Source organism: Cervus elaphus, chromosome 3, assembly GCF_910594005.1.
Source record: "Cervus elaphus chromosome 3, mCerEla1.1, whole genome shotgun sequence".
NCBI lineage: Eukaryota > Metazoa > Chordata > Mammalia > Artiodactyla > Cervidae > Cervus > Cervus elaphus.
The window spans coordinates 54,155,897-54,175,239 of record NC_057817.1 but is presented as its reverse complement, the minus strand read 5'-3'; the positions used below and the strand labels follow the sequence as shown (position 1 = coordinate 54,175,239).

The 19,343-nt window shown below is 50.1% G+C and overlaps 1 protein-coding gene across 4 annotated transcripts; it reads right to left on the bottom strand.

The window, feature by feature from the left end:
• Positions 1-8,416, bottom strand: ZBTB39 (zinc finger and BTB domain containing 39). Of its 4 annotated transcripts, XR_006338219.1 has the most exons (3): positions 7,798-7,942; positions 2,523-6,283; positions 1-642 (listed from the first exon to the last, which is right to left on the bottom strand). XR_006338219.1 is itself a non-coding variant. In XM_043889641.1 (2 exons), the coding sequence occupies exon 2, from the start codon at positions 6,237-6,239 to the stop codon at positions 4,116-4,118; it is 2,124 nt and encodes a 707-aa protein (XP_043745576.1). In that variant the 5' UTR covers positions 6,240-6,283; positions 8,275-8,416; the 3' UTR covers positions 1-4,115. The 4 variants fall into 4 exon arrangements, 3 of the variants coding, with proteins under 3 accessions (XP_043745576.1, XP_043745573.1, XP_043745581.1); XM_043889641.1 differs by lacking the exon at positions 7,798-7,942 and adding an exon at positions 8,275-8,416 and having other exon boundaries at positions 1-6,283; XM_043889638.1 differs by having other exon boundaries at positions 1-6,283.
• Positions 8,417-19,343: the final 10,927 nt, after the last annotated feature.

Here is a 19,343-nt window from a genome sequence, read left to right as displayed (position 1 = left end):
TGCCATTTCAAATTCCCTTTTTTTTATTCTAAATAAAAACCACACTTTGTGCTGAACAATGGAATATAAAAGAATCAGATGTACAACGATTTTAGACATCTACTATTTGAGAAAAGAAGTTTACAAAATATACAAAACTTTACAGCAATAGATAGTAAACACTTAAATATTAGGAGGTCAGTACTTATTAATTTAATGGAAGGAGTTAAATGTCAACAACTCTTCTCAGTTTCATAAGAGATGTAGCTAGTAGAGGTGGGAGGGGAGGGTGGACTGGACAGGGGAAAGGTGTTAAAGAAACATCCAAAGTAGAAGTTGCATTTTCATGGGGATATTAAGTTTACCATGAGTAAGCACACTGAAACAAACGCTGTGTGCCCTGCTTCCTGATTTAGTCGGTGCAGGATTTAGGGAAAAGGACACACGAGGATCCCCAGATGGGCACATTTCTGCACACAGCCCACTTCCATGCCAACAAAATCATGTCCGTATGTAAAGAAGTGTGAATTCACTTCCAAAGTAGAATAGTCTGGGGGCCGGGGGTGGGCAGGGCGGTGATAGTGCACAGCGGGTGGTCAGAAGAGGAATATTCACCAGCAGCAAAACCTGCCTGGGGAGAAGGTCGTTCAACTCAGAGGTCTCCTAGAGACAAAAGGGTACCCATAGACCAGAAGAATGTCAGAAAGAATTTTTACCTATTTCCTGACCCCCACCCCTACCTCCTTTCTTCCCAACTAGCCATGAACCAGAGACTCCAAGGAGTCTGAAACTTCAGAGCTTCCCGACAGGTCCCGCAGCATCAGTGAGTCACCGCCGGGCAGAGGAGCGCCCCGACGCTGACCCCTTCCTCTGGCCGCGGCAGCTGCTTACAGTGGGCCATTAGGATAACAGGGGCTTCCCTGGAGGCTCAGATGGTAAAGAATCTGCCTGCAACGCAGGAGACCTGGGTTGGATCCCTGGGTCGGGAAGATCCCCTTGAGATGGGAATGGCTACCCAACCCAGTATCCTTGCCTGGAGAATTTCATGGACAGAGGAGCCTGGTGGGCTACAGTCCATGGGGTCGCAAAGAGTCAGAACGACTGATCGACTAACACAAGAACATTAGAGTATCATCCTTTCCCTTAGGAAAAAAGGTGAGAATGGCCTTGTGTTTGCTTTAATGCTCTAGTTGCCACAAAATTCTTAATAGTTTTTAAACAAAGGGCTCTATAAATTATGTAACCGGTCCTGAGTACTGAACAAGAAAAAGAGGTGGGGGATGAAAAAGAAAAGACATCCAAGGATCAAACAGAACGAACCTTGGAACGATACAGCAGAAGACAGTGCTAAACTGGGCTCCAGGGCAGAGAGGGCAACACAACCCAATGAACAGACAATTGAAAATATTTTAAATTCAGAATAAAATGAATACCTTCCACCAGGTATCCTAGAGCGCCCTTTGCCACAACATAGTGTTTCAAGTAAAACAGTGCGGAAGAGAGTGGCTGGTGGCAAAGGAAGCAAACGCGACTCCAAACAGAGGAAGGGCTGAGGTGTGAACAAGGGGCACACGCGGGGGACAGTGTTTGGTCAGCGAGCCTCATGAGCTACTGACCCTGCTACACGTCTGACTGCAGCCAACCATGTCACCCTGGTCAGCCACTTGGCCTCGGGAGGATCAGGGGGTGCAGTCTTTTATTTAGTGTTTTAGGGGTAAAGTTTCAAGGATTTGCTTTTTGGTTTACTGGCAAAAAGGGAAAACTTCACAGTTTCAGGTTAAGTATACAGACTACCCAGCATCAGTGATAACCCTCTGTTAAGGAAAAGGGTTTCTCCAGCACACTGATCCATTCTCAACTACCCAGCTGGCTTCCAGGGAGTAGGCCCACTCTCAGATCTGGCCATTCAAAACTCAGTCCTCACCCACAATCTGGGAGAAACCACTCAGGCTTGAAAAGCTGAGAAGATCGTTGACTGTGGTCTTTTACACACTTCCCTTCTTAAAGGACTAATGGGAAGAAAGGAAGCAGTCAGTCAGGGATGAAAAGTCTCAGCACTGCTTTCTAACGAGAATGTCCCACGGGAACATTTAACTCATTGGATTCTGACAGTGAATCTGGCCACTGGGCAAGTCCCTTCAAGTAATGGTCACCTCACTGGAGAGCCATGCACACAAAACTCCGAGGCTTTATCAGTTAGGGCTGGGGGTAGATCCGGGGGCAAGTCCAAAAGGGACAGGGCTTTGGTTCACTTTCATGTGTTACTATAACTTCCCAACTTCAGGAAGAATGAGAAAATATGCACACAGGGCCTTCATGTGATCTTATCCCCTCAATCCAGTCCCCAGCCGACTCAACCCCAGGATGGAAAGGGGGTAAGAGGTCCAGGGATTTAACAAGACTCAACTTTCTAGAATCTACATCCATTTCCTAAAGGGCTCCCTGGGTTTATTCTGCAAGAGACTTATCTGGAGAGATAAGCATTTGCTTGTTTAAAGGCTTGACCTGTTCTCCCCTAGTTCAAGCCCCTGTTCCCCAAATACCTGGCCAGGACTGTCCCCTGGAATATGGCTACTTGCTGGGGAGAAGCTCCTTTTCCTGAAGTCTCTCAGCCAACAGAGATGCTGGGGAATATGTATACAAAAACAAAAATAAATAAATATTAATGTCCACAAAGGCTTTGTGAGTTAATTAAAACTACTTGCTTGTAAAACAGCCCGGGGTGCTGCTGAGCCCCACGAGGGCCAGGGGCAGGGCCAAGGCCAGGGGCCCCCAGAGCTCGCCTGAGCAGGTGAGGTAGTATGGGCTTCGGAGGTGCCGCCTTGTGAGAGGCGAGACCTGAGGGCTGTCTCCCTCAGGCCTTCTTTGGGCAAGATCCCCTCAAAAGGCAACTAAGAACAGTCAACCAGCAAGCCCGACTGAGATCCATCACCCAGTCACCTGGAGAGGGCCTGAGCCAGCTGTCGGCCAAGAGCACCCTCTGGTGGCCATGCAATGACAGACCAGGATAAATCTAGCAGGTCAAAGCCGCCAAAGCTGCCAAAACTCTGGCCCAGTTAGCAGAGCAAACAACAGGTTCCCTGACTGGGGCAGACAGAAAGTACATCCAGCTACTTGGGTCCCTTTAATCCTGAAGGGCTCACAGTCCACCCCTCCACCTCACGGGGTCTTCCCGCCTATACTACAGGCCAAACACACTTCTCGGTGGGAGACTGGATGCAAATTAAGGCAAGGCTGCTGCTTCAGAGACATCCCCACCCTTCCACCAGGAAACTCAGGGTCGAGGGAGGCAGCCAGACAAGTGATGACTACATCAGAGCAGCTCCCTGTCTTTTTTGCCCACAGGGAAAGCCTAACATCCTGGGCCACCACTCCATAAGATCACATTTCTTTGGAATTGAGGGGAAAAGAGAAATCTCCCTTCCTGTCCGTCCCAGGCTGCTGCTTTCGGCAGCACTGCAGGACTCCTCTTAGCGGCTGGCAAGGATTCATCCCAAAGCTTTCAGACCTAAACAGAAAGCTTTGTCCCCGGTTTGGATCTAGCTGCCAAGAGATTTTACCGTCCAATCAGCAGATTCGAGCCCTGGAACAAGCAGGCCCCTCATCCCTGACAGCATGCCCCGATGAGGGCTGGGACCAGCACCCAAGGGGGAGTTGCCTTGTCTTTTCTGAATGACCACATTCCCAAAATCTCTCTCCTAGCTGGCTGTCCCGGTTGGAGGTCCGGCAAAAATACCCACAGTGAAAACCTCTCTCCACCTCCTGTTCAGTGAGGCTGTTGGTTGGATTCTTAGCAGCATAAAACCTATCAGTAAACTAAAACTCAAGAGGCTGGGGAAGGGAATCTAGCTGACACCAACTGCCTGATGAGATCCCAAAACCAGCCTCCAAAGAATCAAAGACACAGCCCTCCACGGACAAGAACAGGTAAGGAGGTAAGCACGACAGGGCCGCTGCTTCTCAGAAACAGTTAGTGTTCATGTGCTATATATTCTTTTGTCTTCTTTAAACACAGGACAGAACAGAATTCCTAGCAAGGCAAAACTGTAACTTCAGGTGGGGCAGGACCAACAGCCACTAGGAAACCAATGTCCTGGCTGCCGCCTGGGAGCTCCCCCGGCTCTGTGGGGACCCAGTCAGCTGTCCGGATTCTTGTCCGCTTCTTTGGAATGGATGATGTACATGAAGGTCTGCTCGATGGTGAAGTCAGGGGGGAGGCTGCCTTTGTGCACGCCGACGTGCTTGCTCATGAGGTTGAGCGTGGAGCTGTAGTGGCCGCAGACCGTGCAGCGGTACATGAGCGCCCCCGCGTGCGTCTTCAGGTGGCACTTGATGGTCGAGCGGCCGCGGAAGAACTTGTGGCACACCTTGCACTGGTACGGCTTCTCGCCCGTGTGGATCCGCCGATGGTAGTTGAACTCACTCGTGTGGGCAAACCTTTTGCCACACACCTTGCAGCTATACTTGCTGTTCCCAGGTTGACCCTGCAGCGCCAGCTCCTCGCTCAGGAACTCCTCTGCTGGCAGCTTCCGCTTCTGGAGAGCTGGGTTCTGGAGCCCAAAGCCAGGCCGTGGGTCAAGGCCACTGTTGCACTTGTGCTGGCTGACGTGGTAGCGATAGGCAGCCTCCGACTTGAAGCTCTGGCTGCACAAGTGGCAGTGGAAGAGGGCGTCTTCCAGGCTTTGGTGCACAGCCATGTGCTTCTCCAGGAGATGCCAGTCCACAAAGCTGTTTGCACACACGGAGCAAGAGAAGACAGAGATGCCTAGGTGGGCAAGTGTGTGCCACATGAGGCTGCAGAGGTTGAGGTGGCGCTGGTCACAGACGCTGCAGGCCTGGCCCTTCAGGTTCAGGTGGTCAAGGATATGGCCCCGGACCACGTGGAAATCTTTGGCCAGTGCCTTCCCACAGGCAGCACATTTCAGCTCTGCAGAGACCGCCCCTGCAAAGAGACCCAGCTTCCCAGGCAAGGGGTCGTTGGGGTGGACGATGGTGTTGTTCTCAAATATTCCATCCCGTCGGTGGAGGGTCAGTTGCCACTGGGTAAAGAACTTAGTTTCACACATGTCGCAGGAGAAGAGGAAAATCCCGATGTGGGAGAGAACATGGGTGACCCGGGAGTTCCGGTCCTGGAAATGGGTCTCACAGACCTTGCAGTTGCCAGTCAGCAGGTCCACGTGGTCCCGAGCATGCTGTCGGATCAGTTGAATGTTGGGCTCTAGAACCTTCTTGCATACCTGGCAGGGCATGGCCTTATTCTCTCGGTTTTCACTCTCTCCAAAAGTTAGCTCATCCTCACTGTCGTCACTCAACTCAATCACCTCCTCAGCTGTGCCAATCTCCTCGGTGGGGTCTTCAAACTGCAGGTCGTCATCCCCCAGGTCCTCCAGTTGGAGCTCATCCATCTGCCCAAAGCTTGGGTCTTTGGAATGGTCGCTGTTGCTCAGACAGGAGTTGGTCCCAGTGGTGATGTCTACTGCACTGTCAGGGGTGAAGAAGCTGTTCTTACCGAAGTCTCCGTTGCTCTGGACTTTGTACGGCTGGCAGGAGCTGGTGCTGGTTTGCATGCCGGTACTGACAGTGCCCAGGACTGGCTGGCCCCCCACGCTGGGGACGGATGTGAATGGAGCAGGGGCATCGTGGTCTTCTGACTTTGGTGGCAGGGGCTGCAGGCTGTGGTTAGTGTCACTGGTAACATTTCTCTCCTCCTCTTTATAGCTTCCTCCAGCATCACTAGGTAACACATAGTTTCTATCAGGACCAAAGTGCTCCCCGCCACCCCGGAGTTCTCCAAGGGGATGGGGGTGTTCTGCTGAGCTACAACTCGGGGTACCAGAGTGGTTCTCGCTGGTGCTGCTCAGGGGCTTGGCCACAGCAGTGCTCTCCAGGTCAGGAAAGGTGGAGTGACAGGCCTGGAGGAGATCCTCCATACCCAGACGCTCCGCTACCTCATAGATGACCCCGACGTTGATCAGGTCCGTGAACAGTTCCGACGTGTAGACAAAGCTCAGAATCTTCTCGAAGTTGGCAGGGGTGATGAAGTCCACCACGTAGGTCCTGGCAGCATCAAGCCCAGTGTTGAGGAAGAGGTTCTGGAAGTAGCCAGCCGCGCAGGCCAGCACAGCTTTGTGGGCCGGGAAGGAACGGCTCCCCACCACGATGGTGACATCGCACATGGTCTCCGAGAGCCGGCACTTGTTGAGTTCTTTCAGCAGGTTGTTGGGGTGGTTGGTGCTTTGCAGTTTGATCCTCATGCCCATCTTAGCAGCTCCTGTGAAGTTGCCTCTTTATCAGCACAGTTAATCTGCGGATAGCAAAAGGAAAAGGTGGATGGCCAAACACATCCTTGTAGGTGAAGAGCTCTGCGGGACAAAATGCCACCGTCTGCATGTTTTCAAGCCCCAGGGAGAGAGCAGGCGTGAATGGACACACACTTGCTCCATTCTGCTGGAGGGGACAATGACAGCACAAGTGATGGGACAGTGACCTTTCTCCCTGCACATCCCCCAAGACAGAGTGATCACGAAAAAAATCCAAAAATATTGAAAAAAAACTGATAAACTGGCCTGTAAGAGAAGCTGGAGGCCTGACTCGACAGAAGCTAGTGCTTTAAAGCCAAGTCCAAAGCATCCTCTTGATACCTTCTTATATTTCATTACCAGAGCAACTGGTTCAAACTGTTCTCATATTAATTTCCTAATTTCTTCCTGAATACAAGCCTTCCTATCTCACTGAGTATATTCTCTTCCCTTACTAGGCCAAATGCCATACACATACTTGAACACAATGATCAAGCTCCATTAGCTACTAGGGGAAAGATAAGCATGCTTTATCCTTTCCTTTCCTCTCACTGCTGCATTCTTTCAAGCCCTAAAATAAATCACTTGCTTATTCTTGAGTTCCCAGCTTTCCCTATCCAAGCTACCTGCCTCCTAGCCCAGGGCCATTCAGATACTGCTCTATCACATTCCCTGTAGCTTGTGCATGAAGCCAGAGAAGTAAAGTAAAGAAGAACACAACTATGGTATTTAAAATTACCTAAATAGTCTTCAGGTCTTTTTTCCCCTACCCTTTTCAGGAGCTATGCTTATGTTGACCAGAACTGAGAGATTTACCTGATGCCTGGAGATAGGGTTTGGAATAAGAAGCTACCAATTACACAGGTAACTCCGAAAGTACCATTTCCCCCCCCTTTTTGAGTCGTGCAGGCCAGAAAAAAAGCCAAACTCGTTGCCCTCTCCTTCTGCCTCACGACTCGCCCTGTGCAACACAGCCCCCTTCCTCCACCTCACCACACTGGACTAACTCCCAACTTTTTCTGGGGCCCAGGAAGCCTCTGAGCTTTGTTGGGTAGCAGCGAAGGCTCTTCGGGGCCCCGGTGGCCACACATCAATGGTCAGCAGGTCGGGGCACCGGGAAGCCCGAGCGGCAGTGGGAGGGGACGGATTCGGAACTTCTGAGAAGGGACCCCAACAACCGCGCGGCGCCACGGTCTCTGGAGGGTCGAATTCGGGAGGAAGGGCGTTGGATCCGGCTGGGGCACTCCATCTGAGGGGCATCGAGCACCTCGATCCCTCCCCTAAACAGCCGGGAATTCCTCAGGGCGACCCCGGGCAGGGGTGAGGGGGTGGCGGCGGGGCGCCAGGCCGGCCGGGGGTCGAAGGGATCAGCGGCGGGGCCGGCGGGGGTCTTTGCGCGGCGGGGGAGGATGGATCCGGCCGAGAGTAGCGGGCGGGAGGGAGCCCGGCGAGAGCGAGAGAAAGGCCGGGCCGAGGGTCGGGCCTCGGCCAGGGCAGCCCTCGGCCTGGCCGCGCTTACCCGGCTCCGCGGGGCCCGAGCACCATCGCCGCCGCCGCCTCACACAAAGGCCCCGGCCCGCCGTGCCCGGCCCGACGAGGAGGCGGCGCCGCCGGCCGCGGCCAGACTCTCCATCCGCCGCGCCGCTCGCCGCGCCGGCCCGGGCCGCCCCCACCGCCCGGCCCGCAGCGCCCCCCGCCGTCCCGGAGGAGGCAGCGCCCCCCGCCGCTCGGCCGCAGCGCCCCCCGCCGCCGGGGAGGAGGCAGCGCCCCCCGACGGCGGGGCCGGGAGCGAGGCAGGCGGGCCGAAGCCTCCGCGCCCCCGGGGGACCCCCGGCCCCACCTCTGACCGCCGCGAGGCCCCGGGGCCACCGCCGCCGGGCCCCCGCGGGCGTTTGCCAGGACGTTTCCAGCCCTCCCCGCCACCGCCACCCAGGCCTGCCTCTTTCTGAAGCACTGATCCTGTAGATGCGGGACCATTCCCTCCTCGCCCTGGTACCTGGAGAAGTGAAAAACCCTCTCCCAAGGCTAAGCTTAAATCGCCTCCCCGGTTCTACATCTCACAGTCCCAAAAGTTTGCTCTCAAAACGTCTGCTGGTGTAGTTTCAGAAACAGTCGTAAGATTGCCACTGTGACTATTTGTCTCCTCCGCTAGGCAGTGCGCTTCCTGAAGGCAGGCGCTGTGGTTCTGCACACGGCTGTCTCCGCCCGCCCACCCCTGACACCCAGGCTCTGGGTCACAGGAAAGGTGCGTAACAAAGCCTGTTTGAATGACGGAACCAGTGCTTGAGCGCTGGGCTCCCGGCGGACCACCCTCTGGAAGTTCACTGTGGACCCTCCTTCCAGCTGCGCCGCCAAATGAAGGATTTCACAGGATTCCACCGCACCTTGGCAGCGCAGGCCTGTTTCGGGCAGCCTGTCCTTCCAACATATGCTTCTTTGGCATAAGGATTATTTTTTAAGAAGCAGCAGACAGCGGAGACGCTCTGAAAAATGAGCAGAGGTTACCCTTTTGTAAGAGCTATTTACATTTATAAGGGAAATGTCCATTTGTCTCTGAACCGGGAAGAGAAGGGTAGATAATGTCAAGAAAGTCTTCGTTTTCCTGGGTATCTCCCATGTATATAGGAAGTATACATATTGTTATACTTCTGTTTCTTTTTTCCTGTTATGCTGTCTTTTATTATTTACTCAGCCAAGAACCTCCAAGGGTAGAGGGGGAATTATTTTTCCTCCACCACTTCCTCAACTCTTTGTAGAGCTACATTTCTCTGCTTCCGCCCTTTACTGCAGCACCTACCCTTCACATCTCCCCAGATGTTCCTGCCCAAGATTTGTCATCAAACCGAAACTTTGCCTGAGTTTCACTGAAAGATGTGATCAAAGCTTAAGGCATGAGCACCATTGCCAGCTATCACTCTGAAGTTCTTTCTCCCCACAGCTTTTACTGTGACAATCCACAGGTCCATGAAGGTTTTTTGGCTGAATCTTTCTGTATTCACAGGTCATGACTTCAGGCTTACAGGTTTTTCAGTCAATCATACTTTTGATTCCCTTTTTGACATTCCAGTCTTAGAGAAATCATTGGCTTGGTGGTTAGCAGCTGAGGACACACATTTAAAGCTTTTAGGAGAATATAGGATGCCGGAGGGACTACTATGATGATTACAAGCCAGACAATTCCCAATGTCTGGAGTGCACTTCAGAGCCATGGTCCCCAAGACCCAAAGGAATCAAAATCAAACCAGTCAAAGAGAGATCACTTTGAGGGGTCTTTAGAGGGATCACCTTTCAAAGTGGCTTATTCAGTAATCTTAGGTAGCTGAGTTCAGCCTCCCCAGAAGTGTTAATTTAGGTATGATAGGTGGTGGTGGCCATAGCATAGATACCTGCTTGTTCAGCTAAAAGAAAATCTAGAACAACTTCGGCTAGAGAGCCTAAGGATTTTTGTTTGGACAGGTATTGCTCTAGCAGTACATTCAGCAAAGGCTTCCAGAGTTGAGGAGAGATTCCTGATCATATAGCCTCATCTGTACTCACTCCTAACCAGGAGCAGAGGGGCTTGTAAGCAAATCCTGAATCATGAAGGCCTCCTGGTAGATCCTTTCTAATTTGATGATGTAAATTCAGGGGAGTTGACGCAATGAGGTGAAGAGTTTGCATAGGGCCTTAAAGAACAATCTCTCTTCCAGCATCACCATTGATTACAACTGAGATATCAATCCCTGGGGAAGCATTTTGATGATGGGTCCCTAGGAGGATGTAATAGGGGAGGCCTGGGTGTTGTTCTAGATACTTTTTGTGTTTTTAGTAAGATTTTGCCGTTTTTGTGGTATTTATAGCTTCTGGAACCGTCATCTTAGACATAAAATAGGCAGGTATGCCAGAAGACGGTGTGCTTCACTCTTTGGAGCTTACGAATCCTGTTCCGTTTTTAGCTAAGATTTTGGGTCTCTTGAAGCTAAACTAATACCTAAAAGGAATTGCCACTGGGTTGGAGATTATGTGGTGTTTTACAAGTGTTGTCTCTTTGCATGGAAATTTTATTGATGTTGGCATTCTATGACCAAATTTTCCTAGAATGGGAGTCTCTCTGTTAGGTGATGAGCACTTTAACAGCTTTTAAATGCTCAGCAGTTTTTGTGGTTTGTTGGCTTGGAAGCTTCCCGTTAACAATAGCCTTTATCTACACTAAGACAGACAATCAAGCATGTGCGTCTTAACACACCAGCAGTAACCAAGAAATGTCACTGCAGCTCGGCCAAGAAAAGTCCCTGTGTGTCCCACCAACAATTCCCATGAATCTGGGGGCTGGAAAAAGACTGAACCAGCAGATGCCAAACGGGCTGCAGGCTGACTCCAAACAATTAGGAACCGCAGCTGCTCCCAGCAGTCCCAAGCCTGCAATCTGGCAAAGATCTCAGACGGATGTGGGACTGCAGACTGAAGACCAGCAGTCCCCACTGCGGAGCCTGGGGACGAACCAGCCGCTGAGGGTCTTCGCTCAAATTGGGGAATCACAGTCTGAACAGCAGGCTGGGGGACTGGGTTCTGGCTGGACTCATCTGCCAGCTCGAGCTGAACAGCCCTGGATTGGAACACCACTTACATTAGGAGGCTGACACAGAGTGGCCCTCAGAACCGAGAGGAACTTATATGTGGCCCTTGGAAACAGCGAGAGACAGAGAACGCAAAAGGGTTTGCAGGGACCATGCCTGTTTCTTATCGTCTCTGAAGCCATCAGAGGTCTCCTTCAGTCCTGCTGTTGACAGTGAATCTCTTAAAAAACTATTCAACTGAGTAAATTTGAAGGTTTAATAGGCTTTACGCAACAATTCAGGACTGGGCAGCGTCCCGTTTAGCACATAGAAAAGAGCTCTAAAGAACCGTACAAAATAGAAGGCTTTTATAAGCAAAAGGGACCAGGAAAAGGAAGTTTCTATCAAAGAGTTGTTAAAAAAAAAATAGGCACAAAATGGAGTCACTTGTGCTAAGCTCTATGCCAGCAAAACAATCTTAATTGCTGTTTCAGCCTCTCCCAGGAACGTGAATTTTAACCAGTCAATGTGAAATTACCTAGCCAGCACAAGCGAGGTAATCACCCCAAAGACACTTACCTTCCCCCAAAGGAAGGTGGTCTTGTCTGAAACAATCCTTTCTTTTATTTGTGACTTCCTTGTCCCATCCTCTTTCTGCCTTTAAAAACTTCTTCTTTTAACAACTCTTTAGAGCACCTTTCTATTTGCTAGATGGAATGCCGCTTGATTCAAATATGATATAATTAGAAGCTCAGTCATGTTCAACTCTTTGCACCCTCATGGATTGCAGCCCGCCAGGCTCCTCTATCCATGGAATCCTCCAGGCAAGAATACTGGAGTGGGTAGGCATTCCCTTCTCCAGGGATCTTCCCAGCCCAGGGATCCAACCCGTGTCTCCCGCATTACAGATAGATTCTTTACCGTCTGAGCCACCGGAAAAGCCCACTTGAGTCATGGATCATTGAATAAAGTCAGTTAGATCTCCAAACTTGGTTGAGTTTTGCTTTTCAACAGAGCGGATTGTCTCAGGCAATCCACTTTTGTCTCCCTTTAAGTAACTCCAGGTAATTCCAGATTGCCTGGTTAAAGGTCACATTCCTGGGAGAGGCTAAGATTGCAGTTAGGGTAGGCATTAAGTCTTGGACAACCGACATGGGACTTAGTACAAGTGATTCCATTTGGGGCTGTTTCTTTTATTAACACAACCGGTAGACTCCTAAGCTCTAGCATGACTGAGACATTAGGCTGCAAGACTTGAGTCTTGGGCCTGTTCAATTTTTCTGACCAACTGCCTTAACCATCTCTGGAGTGCTGACCCTGGTAAGTGTACTTCACATGTTTACAAATCCCCTAAAGTTGTAGATTACAGTTTATATTATTTATACCTGTGATTTTGTTATTTATAATAAGAAATACATGTATTTAATCTTCACCACCATTTCTAACAGGCTTCTCTGATAGCTCAGTTGATAAAGAATCTGCCTGTGATGCAGGAGACCCCGGGTTGATTCCTGGGTTGGGAAGACCCCCTGGAGAAGGGACAGGCTGCCCACTCCAGTGTTTTTGGGTTTCCTTAGTGATTCATACAGTAAAGAATCCGCCTGCAATGCGGGAGACCTGGGCTCAATCCTTGGTTTGGGAAGATCCCCTGGAGGAGGGCATGGCAACCCATTCCAGTATTCTTACCTGGAGAATCCCATGGATAGAGGATCCTGGCGGGCTACAGTCCATGGGGTCACAAAGAGTTGGACACAGCTGAGCGACCAAGCACACCGTTTCTAACACAGAGCTCCTAAAACAATTGGAAGTTCCTAAGTGATGAGAGCCATAATGATGTCTTTAGTTATGTTACTGAGTGACTTTGGGACTGCACCTAAAGATGGAGGCTGGTTGCCAGGAGAACCAATTTTATAATGAAATGGAACTTTTGGTCCCAAGCCTCTGCCCTTCAGGGAGGAAAGAGGAGCTGGAGGTTAAATCAATTATCACTGGTCAATGATTTAATCAATCATACTTATGTAATGACGCATCCATAAAATCTTGAAAGAACTGGGTTTGGAGTGCTTCTGGATTGGTGAAAATGTGGAGATTCAAAGAGAGGAAGGTGGCATGCTCAGAGAGACCATGGAAGCTCCACACCCCTTTCCCCATACCTTGCCTCATGCATCTCTTCCATCTGGTGTTCCCAAGTTATATTCTTTTATAATAAACTGGTGACCTGTGAGTAAACGTTTCCTGAGTTCTATGAACCGCAGTAACAAATCAGTGGGACACAAGGAGAGGACTGTGAGGCCCTCCAATCTGTAGACAGTAACAACTTGGGTCTGAGATTGACGTCTGCAGAGGTCGAGATGGCAGAGGAGTAGGAGGATGTGGAGTCCATCTCTCCCCACAAATGCATCAAGACTACATCTACAAATGGAACATGTCTCGCAGAACCCTAGCTGAACACTAACAGAGGACCATGGATGCCCAAAAGGACAAGAAAAATCCCTACATAATGGAGTAGGATGATAAAATGAAAGTGTTAAGATGCCCAATCCTGTCCAACTCTTTGTGACCCCATGGACTGTAGCACACCAGGCTCCTCTGTCCAGGGAATTCTCCAGGCAAGAACACTGGAGTGGGTTGCCATTCCCTTCTCCAGGGAATCTTCCCGACCCAGGGATCCAACCCAGGTCTCCTGCACTGCAGGCAGATTCTTTACCATCTGAGCCACCAGGAAGCCCAGTAAAAGAAGAAAGGAAAAAGAAGAAGAAAGGAAGGAGGACTGGATCAGTGCCCCTCAAGAGAGGGGCTGAAGGAGTGGAAAGGTTTCTGCATCCAGGGAAGCCCCCTCACCAGCAGGGGGACAGAAGGGGAGCTTTGGGGGCCATGGGGGGAGAGTGCAGTAACTCGTCCGCGGCAGGCAGAACAGAGTGAGACCTAAACACAGGGTCCTTGCCACAGCCCTGAACCCCCCATCCTGAGACCTATATCCGCTAACACTCATAGGGACTGGGGGCTGGAACATGAGGTTTGGAGAGCAAACCCAGGGAGAAGACTGATGTTAGCTGCAAGGAGATAGCCTGAGGGGACGGGAGTGAGGAAATGTGCCACCCGGAACACTTGAGGGGGAAACCCTGGCTGCCATAGAAGCCAAGCGCCATTGCTGGACGAGGATGGAGCCTCCGTTGCAGACTCTGTCCCCTCACGCTGGGCCCTGCCTCCCTGGGCCCCACACCACCTGCTCACCTGCTCCTCCCAAAGCAGAGCTGTGTGCGCTCCACGGCAGCCTTGAGAGTCTGTGAGTCTGTCCGCAGCCTTCAGCCTGTGGGGTCTGAACCCCAGGGGCCGTGCAGCCAAGGAGAAAAGGCTGAAATCTGTCCTAGCAGTGCACAAACCCTGAAATGAGACCCAGTGGCCAGGTTTGTACATTCAAGCACCTACAGAGCATCTGAGTGGGCCGTGAGTGCTCCTGCAGCCAAGATGGGCCTAGTTTTAGCACCTACAGATTTTGTGGGCACATACAAGGAGACGTTGGGCCAGGCAAGAGTTCGAACTGCCCCTAAAGCCCAGAGAGTCCGATCCATGAATACTGGTATCCTGGGACCTGACTTCAGAGGATCTGTGCTGGTGGCCTGGTGAAAACAACGTCTGAGAGACATAGGGTCAGTTGCCAGCGTAGCCACAGTTAAGGTGGGGCTGAGAGCAGCGCCAGCAACAGCGTAAACAGAGCTCGGTGACACCACGAAGCTCGTCTCCAGGTGAGCAGCTCCAGACGCGGAACGCTGGTGGTTTAGTCGCCCAGTCATGTTCGACTCTTGCGACCCCGGGCACTGTAGCCCGCCAGGCTCCTCTGCCCATGGGATTCTGCAGGCAAGGGTACCGGAGTGGGTTGCCATTTCCTTCTCCAGGGGATCTTCCTCACCCAGGGATTGAACCCGTGTCTCCTGAAGCTCCTGCATTGCAGGCAGATTATTCACTGCTAAGCCAAGCTCACAGCCACCTCCAAACACACCCCTTGACACGGCCCTGCCTATCAGAGGGACAAGACCTGGCTCCACCCACGAGACGGCAGACACCAAGCCCTCCCACCAGGGAGTCTACACAAGCCCCTGGACCAACCTCACCCCCGCCAAGGTGGGCAGGCACGAGACGCAAAAGGAACTATGATCTTGCAGCCTACGGAAAAGAGACCATGAATGCAGAAAGTTAGACAAAATGAGATGACAAAGAAATAAGTTGCAAATGAAGGAACAAGAGAAAAACCCACGAGAACAACTAAATGAAGAGGAGATAGGCAATCTACTTGAAACAAAAAAAATTCAGAGAAATGATAACAAAGATGATCCAACATCTTGGTGGGGGGGAGTGGAGGCACAGATTGAGAAGATACAAGAAATGCTTAACAAACAGCTAGAGGATTTAAAGAAAAAAACAGATGAATAATGAAATGAAAATGAAATGTTTAGTGAAATGAAAAATACGCTAGAAGGAATCAACAGCAGAAGAACAAATTAGTGAGCTGGGAGACAGAGTGGTGGGAATCACTGCCTTAAAACAGAACACAGAAAGAAGAATGAAAAGAATAGAAAAGAGCAGTCTGGGACAATATTAAACACACCAACATTAGCATTATAGGGGCCCCAGAAGGAGAAGAGAAAGGGTCTGAGAAAATATTTGAAGATATTATAGCCAAAATTTCCCTCCCATGAGAAAGGAAGCACCCACTCAAGTCCAGGAAGTGTAGAGAATCCCATAGAGGATCAACCGAAGGAGGAACACACCAAGACATATAGTAATCAAACTGAAAAAAATTAAATAAACAGAAAAGTGGTAAAAGCAGCAAGGGAAAAGCAACAAATAACATACAAGGGAATCTCCATAAAGTTTTCAGTTGATTTTTCAGCAGAAACTGCAGGCCAGAAGGGAGTGACACAACATATTTCGAGTGATAATTGAAGGGAAAATTTACAACAAAGGATACTCCACACAGCAAGGCTCTTGTTCAGACTTGAAGGCGAAATCAAAAGCTTTACAGACAAGCAACAGCTAAGAGAATTCAGCACCACCAAACCAGCATTGCAGCAAATGTTAAAGGAACTTCTCCATGTTAAAGGAAAGGAAGTGTTAAACGAAATGCTAACAACTTAAAGCAAGCTTGTACATATGTGGACTGCTAAATCAAAACCTCATGGGAACAGCAAATCCCAAAACTACAATAGATACAAACACAAAAATGAAAAAGTGGACTTGCCTCCTGGTCCAGTGGTTAAGAATCCACCTGCCAATGCAGGGGACATGGGTTTGATCCCTGGTCTGGGAAGACCCCACCTTCTGCAGGGCAGCTAAGCCCAGGCCCCACGACGGCTGAGCCCACACTCTGGAGCCGACAAGCCGCAGCTTCTGAGCCCGAGCGCAGCTGATACTGAAGCCTGCGCACCCCAGGGGCCGTGCTTTGCAACAAGAGACGCCACCACAATGAGAAGCCTGGGCGTCTCAAGTAGAGGGTAGCCCCTGCTCACCTAACCAGAGAAAGCCCTCATGCAGCGATGAGGACCCAGCACAGCCAAAAATAAGTAAATAAAATTGCAGAACAGAAAGACAAATAGCACATGATATAACTTGCTTGTGGAGTCTAGAAAAATGGTACAAATGAACTATTTGTAAAACGGAAATTGCGTCACAGGGAGCAAGGGAGAGAAGGACAGCTGGGAGACTGGGAGCGACACACAGACATTGCTCTGTGTTAACAGATAGCTAAGGAGAGCCTACTGCGTGGCACAGGGGACCCTATTCTCTCTGACGACCTGTACAGGCTCCCTGGGGGCTCTGACCGTGAAGGGTCTGCCCGCAACGCAGGAGACCTGGGTTTGATCTCTGGGTCGGGAAGATCCTCTGGAGAAGGGAACGGCTACCCACTCCAGCCAGTGTTCTTGGCTGGAGAACCCCCTGGACAGAGGATCCTGGCAGTCTGCAGTCCCTGGAGTCACAAAGAGTCAGACAGGACTGAGCGACCAACCCCGAGCTGAACAGAGTGACCTGTGTGGGAACAGAGTATGAGAAGGAGTGGGTTTATGTGTCTGTGTGACCGATTCACTTGGCTGTACCGCAGAAAGTAACAGCGTTGTAACCCGACGATATTCCAATTTAAAATTAATTTTAAAATGATAAACAAAAATTTTTTAAATTAATAAATAAACGTTAAAAGATTGGCGTCTGGCGTTGTTCCACAGGACTGAGTCTTCACTCCGTGGGATCTGACACTATCTCCAGGTTGACCGTGTTGGAGCATTGTTTGTTGGTGTGAGCGACCTCCCCCTCCACGTGCATTGAATTGGGTCTAGAACCTTTAATACAAAAGTCTTGGAAGTAAATCACCATGTAATCACAACAACACAGAGATGTACAAAACTAAATGGAGAAAAGCCAGCAATTAGGCCAGGGTCTTGTTGATTCAAGGCCCTCTTAGGCATCAACCTCCTTCCAATAGGAAGAAGAAGGCCAGCATTGCTTCACACAGTCTCCAAACAGAAAACCGGGAATCGGATTTAAAGCTGGTCTTCATTTTTCCTGGAATCCCCAGTCCTGCAGTTTTCATCAGTCCCACCAGAGAGCAACCTTTCTGTATTTATGCTCCTACTTGCAAAGCACGTGTGTCAGGCAAAGCACGGGCCTGACTCTCAAGTCTGAACGGAAGCGTTCATGACCCAAATAAACCCCCGGCTCTGCAAAACTTATCCCACTTTTAAACAGTCTAGGTAGATAATTTTGAAATGCTGACATGATAACTCATTGAGAAAGGCCTCCAAGATCTGGGGTGAGGGTATCCTTCGAAACATGAAAGTGCTAGTCTCTCAGTCACATCTGACTCTTTGCAACCCCATGGACTGTAGCCCTCCAAGGCTCTTCTGGCCATGGAATTTTCCAGGTAGGAAACTGGAGTGGGTTGCCATTCTCTTCTCCAGGGGAATCTTCCTAACCCCAGGGATGAAACGCAGTTCTCCTTCATTGCAGGTGGATTCTTTGACTTCTAGCAGTAAACCAGACCCCAGGGATACTTGGGTAAGTGCCCCACCATGGAGCTGTGGGCCCCAAAGTGCCCGAGTCAGGTTCTGGGAAGAGAGAACGTTCACTGGGGCGAAGGACCTGCAGGAAGATGTCTCTGGCTCCATGGCCCTGTCTTTTCCCAGCCTTGGGAAAGCTGAGCATCTCGCTGAGATCTCCCACACCAACAGGCAATGCTCTAACATGTCCACCTGGAGGTAGTGTCAGATTCCACAGGACGAAGTCTCAGCCCTACAGAACGCCTCCCATCCCTACACCTCCAGATGCCAATCTTTTCATTTCTATTTATTTTTAACAATTTTATTTATTTTTAAATGCTTTATACAAGGATGGTTCAGGGTCATAGCCAAGGCCCTTGCACCAAGCTAAGGCAGGGAGCCTGAGGACGTCTCAGGCTATTCTCTTCCATCGGGGTACAGAACCCCCATTTGGGACCGGTGGACTGTGATGGGTGGCAGATCAGATTAATAAAAGACACCCACACCTACCTCCTTTAAGTGCCCTACGTACACTGCAGACTACTAGACCACCATTACAGAGGCCGGTAACAGTTGCATTACAGAAGAGTCAGAAATAAACGTTTTCCCTTTATAATAACTAAAGCAACCAGTTAAAGCTCAAGAGATCTGGCTCTCCTCCTTCTCGGCTCCTACAGTAACTTTCTTTCTATGTTCCAACCTAGCAAGACCAAGGGCTGTTTGCTGACCCAAAGCCCTGCTAGCCTGTAAACTCTGTTTGTGGGTCACCATCTTATCCCACTACCTGTCATAGGACCCAAGCCCAATATCTGGGGATAGAAAAATAATAGTGCTACAGATGCATCCTTCTTTGGGGCTGGGTCTTTGCACAACCATCATCCCCATCTCCCTTCTCTAGGAGTAAGAGTCAGGGGTTAATGTCGCCCAGGCCCATCCTGGAAATACAGAATATCTGGTTTCTCTTTTTTTAAACATTTATCTGTTCACTTGGCTGCATCAGGTCTCGGTTGCAACATGCGGGATCTTTTTTGCATCACGTAGGACATTTCCTTGTGCTGCACAGACTCTCCTGTGTCGCTCGGGCTCAGGAGTCACTGCACGCGGGCGTCGTTGCTCCTCAGCACGCAGGGTCTTAGTTCCCCCACCAGGAATCAAACCTGGGTCCCCTACATTTCAAAGTGGATTCTTAACCACTGGACCACCCGGGAAATCCTTGTTTTTATCTTTATCTAATGCTGATCTGTAAAAGTCTTTGAGAGCTAGAAACCATCTTCCAAATTCATTTCCTCTTTCCATCACTAAATAAATCTTCCCATAAGTAACTGTATGAAGTGATAAGACACTGCTGGGAAAATTGATATGTGTACAAAATAAAGAAACTTCCATTTATATATGACATAAGTGTGTGTATCATGTGTGTGTATGTGTGTGTGTGTGTGTAATACAGCCAGAAGAGTCAAGAAAGGGAAAAACCCATCCACCAACCAAGTACATCCCTGTAA